This window comes from Myotis brandtii, unplaced genomic scaffold (genome assembly GCF_000412655.1).
Source record: "Myotis brandtii unplaced genomic scaffold, ASM41265v1 scaffold97, whole genome shotgun sequence".
Lineage (NCBI taxonomy): Eukaryota > Metazoa > Chordata > Mammalia > Chiroptera > Vespertilionidae > Myotis > Myotis brandtii.
The window spans coordinates 1,128,804-1,133,826 of NW_005372020.1; the positions used below are offsets into that span (position 1 = coordinate 1,128,804).

Consider the following 5,023-nt stretch of genomic DNA (forward strand, 5'->3'; position numbering starts at 1 on the left):
GCGCGAGCCCGCCGCGGGCAGCAGCTCTGTGACCACTGACTTACTCGCTCTGTGTATCCTCTCCCGCACTTCCATGTACTCCTGCTCGTGCTTCACCGCGGTCATGGCCACTGCCAGCTCGTTGATCATTTCCTCCAGCTTGTTCTGGTGAGCTGCAGGAGGGTTGGGAAACAGTCAGCACGGCTTAGGAATCTCTTTGAAAAATACGCATAAAGCGATAAAAATCTTCCTCAGAGAAGACATACAAAAGCAGCTATTTTTAGAAATGGCTCCAACAGCATTGTGGATCCCTGATGACAACTTAATTCTCAAAGCATTTCTTTAAAGTCCATTCCTAGTAAAAAAAATCTCTTTCAGGGTAGAAGACATACTCCACAATACTGACTGACTGAGGAAGACACCCTCAGGAACGTCTTCACTGAACTGCTGCTAAGTGAAGCTCACTGTCCCGACTGCTTACCAAGGAGGGAGAAGGCGAAGGCGGGAGCACAAAGTATCGAACAAAGGAAGTCCCGACAACACCCTAGTCCTGATCTATAAATATTAAACCAAAATCAAAACCTACTCATAGTAACGCTCATGTTAACTGAGGAGCAGAATCAAACAGACTCTTAATCTCGGAAGCTGAGCAGAAGACATTCGTGGGAAAACCCGCAGCCGCTCAACATCCGCCCAGGAGCCCAGCACCGACGTCCCTGCGGTGGAGCAGCAGCACTGCCAGTGGAAGCTCAGCTGCACGAGGTCGCAACCCGGTTCCCTTTGGCCCGAAATGGGTCCCAGGGGAACCAACAGCTCTGAAGAGCAAGTGCACACTTGTAGTCGTACCGTGTTATGGCAATGAGGAAACAGGCAGGAAAAGATGTGCCAGGAGAGTCCCACTGGAGGGTCTCGTTACCAGTGCCCGGACTGGGCGTCATCGGGAACTCCGAAGCGCCACAGAGGACCCTGCGTTTCCTGAGGGAAGCCCAGGGCCCGCCACTGTCAGTGCTGGGCTGCAACTCAGACCCCCTCGCTCGCTTCCCTCTGGAAGCGCAGGGTTCCTCGAGGCGGAACTGCCGACATTGGGGACCAGGTAATTCTGTTGTGAGTAGCTGCCCGGTGCACCCACCAGCCATGCGAGTCAAACTGGCTCCTGATACCGCCAAGGGGCCCTTGGGGGCAAAAACCATCCTGACGTGGGAACCACTGCGTTAGAGGAAGGCTTGACAGCTGCCATTCATTGCCATTAACAAGCAAAAGCAAGAATTTTAAATACTGTGTTAAGGATTATTTAGAGACTAATTCAATATTCACATTCATCAGCCAACGATTTCTAACTACTTAGAAAGGACTAATTTCCAGAAAACAAACAAACACAAAGCCCTTCAAACTCCCAATTCTTCTTGAAAATTAGCCAAGTCCTACCCTGTAAATGGCCCTGAAAAGCAAGCGCAAGAATTACTAAGTAGTATGAGCCTCTAAGTTCCAGAGACTTCAAAACCTAACCACTTCTTTAGGATATAATCACTCTACTATCTGCTCAGTACCTACAACAAACGTTTTCAGGGCCATAGTATAAGATGCGGGGCCTGCGCCTTTCGGAGAACCCCCACCTGCAGTGTTAACAGCCCCTCCCCCCAATGCTAATGTGCTGGCTCCTGGTAAACAATTCATCCAGAAGAATCAATTCAGGGCTCAGTGCGGGTCAGCTGAGGAATGAAAACTGATCTAGCGGCAATGTATGGTTGAAAGAACTTTTGTCACAAAATCTGGACATAGCTCTTAGAACTGTATTTTATATCCAACCAAGTTTCAAGTTAGAAAGCTTTAATAATCATTAAAACAAGGCTATAAAATACTTCCTACAAAGTCAATAGAACCACTTGCTATTAACTATGTTTAAGACTTACTTGTCCGATTATAGTCGAATATTTCCACCCTTCGCATTCACTTAAAAGAAACAAAAGGTACCACTAAAATATCCATGGCTATTTTCCAGTGATATTAATTTAAAGTGACCTAACCTGTATCTCCTGTCAACCAAATAAAAACCACAAAAAAACAATCACTCCAATTAGGTGTAGGGTTGTTGTTGTTTTTTCATTAAGACAAAAAACACTCTCATGCCAACAAACGGGTTAGAAAGAAGGAAAGCAGAAATTAGGTAACAGCGAGCAAAAATGTGCAAAAAGGCAGGATGCTGTCAAAAAGCAATCCACCTACCATCCCAGGTATCGCCACCACCTAAAGGAAAGTTTAACATATGAACACACAAAAAATAAAACAAAATGTTTAGCCAAACTAGTCATGTACACAAATGAGCAAACGAAGAGGAAGGGCCAGGATTGGCAAATTCAAGAACAAGCACCGAAGACCCAGGAACCCGCACGCTCACAGCAGCACAGAGTGCAGGCTGCTGCCGGGGCTACTGTAAAGACTAGAACAGAAACACGAACTTCAGAAACCGCTTTCTGTGAGTTAGGAGGTCTGGGTAAATAAGTGTTTCACAAAAGGTTTCTGACTTTAAAGACAGGATGACACAAGAGGCAGGGGGGTGGGAGGAAAAAGGGCAGTGGATGAAACTAGAATAAGAAATCAAAATAAATACTCCATTCGATGATCAAAGTGAGCAGGATTAATATTCTCTCTTGGGAGGGGGCATCCACTCCTGAGGGTCCGTCTCACCTTCTGTTTCCATGTCTTGTCCTTTGGGGGCCTCCCCGATATCAATGGTGAACATCACTATCTTTGGAGTCATGGTGGACATCCGATTGCTAAAGCAAAACTTGTATGTTCCATCCATGTGAGCAGCGAAGGTGTATTTCCCGCTGGACTCCCGGTCTCCTTTGTAAATTCCTTTATTATCAGGTCCTGTAATCTGGAGGCAGGAGAGAAACGCAGATGTCAGGAAAGATGTCAAATTAGAAACCTGTGAGTGAGGAAATGTCCGCTGAGGAAATGTAAATTTCAAAATGCAGTCTTCACTTAGCCCCACCCACCGGCTCCGCAGGGAAACAGGCTGTGTATCTGATCACCTGTCAACTCTGACTACATCTGTCTAATTCAACCTACATGCAAACCCCTCCGAAACGAAAAACGCACCTTACACACCTGCTCTACGTGGCCTGCTGCCTCCACCACCCACACACACAGCCACCAACATCAGAGGCGAGAAACCTCACCGGCCTGGGAGGAAGAAGGACAGTGGATGAAACTAAGAAATCAAATAAATACTCCATTCGATGATCAAAGTGAGCAGGATGGGAGGAAAAAGGGCAGTGGATGAAACTAGAATAAGAAATCAAAATAAATACTCCATTCGATGATCAAAGTGAGCAGGATTAATATTCTCTCTTGGGAGGGGGCATCCACTCCTGAGGGTCCGTCTCACCTTCTGTTTCCATGTCTTGTCCTTTGGGGGCCTCCCCGATATCAATGGTGAACATCACTATCTTTGGAGTCATGGTGGACATCCGATTGCTAAAGCAAAACTTGTATGTTCCATCCATGTGAGCAGCGAAGGTGTATTTCCCGCTGGACTCCCGGTCTCCTTTGTAAATTCCTTTATTATCAGGTCCTGTAATCTGGAGGCAGGAGAGAAACGCAGATGTCAGGAAAGATGTCAAATTAGAAACCTGTGAGTGAGGAAATGTCCGCTGAGGAAATGTAAATTTCAAAATGCAGTCTTCACTTAGCCCCACCCACCGGGCTCCGCAGGGAAACAGGCTGTGTATCTGATCACCTGTCAACGCTGACTACATTTGTCTAATTCAACCTAAATGCAAACCCCTCCGAAAGGAAAAACGCACCTTACACACCGTCTCTACGTGGCCTGCTGCCTCCACCACCCACACACACAGCCACCAACATCAGAGGCGAGAAACCTCACCGGCCAGCGTGGCTCAGCGGGCGAGGGCCGACCCATAAACCAGGAGGTCACAGTGCCATGTGCCCTGACCGGGTTGCGGGTTCGATCCCCAGTGTGGGACGTACAGGAGGCAGCCGAACCACGATTCTCTCTCATCATTGATGTTTCTCTCTCTCTCTCTCCCTCTCCTTTTGTCTGAAATTGATAAAAAACATACACTTTTTTTTTGAGAAGCCTCTTTAAAACTAAGACTTCTGAGCAAGGTGCATCCCTAGGTTCCCTGGTTATTACTTCCAACCGGTGGAGGCACCCGCGTTACCTGAGAGGCCTGAGGCTCAGGGAAGGACTAGTCAGTGATGGCGAACCTATGACACGCGTGTCAGAGGTGACAAGCAAACTCATTTTTTTGGTTGATTTTTCTTTGCTAAATGGCATTTAAATATATAAAATAAATATCAAAAATATAAGTCTTTGTTTTACTATGGTTGCAAAGATCAAAAAATTTCTGTGTGTGACACGGCACCAGAGTTAAGTTAGGGTTTTTCAAAATGCTGGCACGCCGAGCTCAAAAGGTTCGCCATCACTGGCCTAGATGGACATCAGGAGGCCAGGCTCTCGCCAACCTGGACCCAGGGCGGCCGGCCTGGCTCACCTCGCTCCCTCCACTGCCCACCGAGGACGCGATCAGCTGACCCCTGTCATGTCCAGTCGCTCCTTCCAGCTGCCCTTCTGCCTGGGCTTCGCGTGCATGGCGTCCTCTGTGCCCGACTCCGCTAACTCGCTGCCACGTGGGAAACCCTTCCACCCGAGTAAGTGCATGCCCACGGGTGAATGTGAACATTAACTCCATGTGACTCCCCCCCCCAAAAAAAATAAAGTTAGCGGGGAGTCATTCCCTTGGTTTAAAAAAAAGAAAAAAGTATATATGTTTAGGGACTGGTTTCTTCATCTCCCGTTTCTCCAGATACTTCACTGCAATCGCTCCTCTTACAATGCGTGACCCATCGCCGCCTCCGTCCCGGGCGGAGGGGCTATACGACACGTCCCGGGGAGGCGGGCACCGGCGGGTCGGACACTCGGGCCGTTTCCGGGGAAAGTAAAGAACCGCGCGCACGTCCGCCCGGCGCCCTCGGTAACTTCCGATCTGCTTCCCCGAAGTTCCCACGCCGCGTGCCC

At 48.3% G+C, this 5,023-nt stretch overlaps 1 protein-coding gene across 1 annotated transcript in view; it reads right to left on the reverse strand.

Annotated features, from left to right (window-relative positions):
• TMED2 (transmembrane p24 trafficking protein 2) overlaps positions 1–4,597 on the reverse strand; it is a 7,085-nt gene extending 2,488 nt beyond the window's left edge. Inside the window, exons 1-3 of the mRNA XM_014533350.1 lie at positions 4,541–4,597; positions 2,665–2,857; positions 45–152 (exon numbers count right to left, since the gene is read on the reverse strand). Coding sequence (XP_014388836.1) covers positions 45–152; positions 2,665–2,857; positions 4,541–4,597 — 358 coding nt within the window. The remainder of the gene's footprint in view (positions 1–44; positions 153–2,664; positions 2,858–4,540) is intronic.
• Between the last annotated feature and the right edge of the window lie 426 nt (positions 4,598–5,023).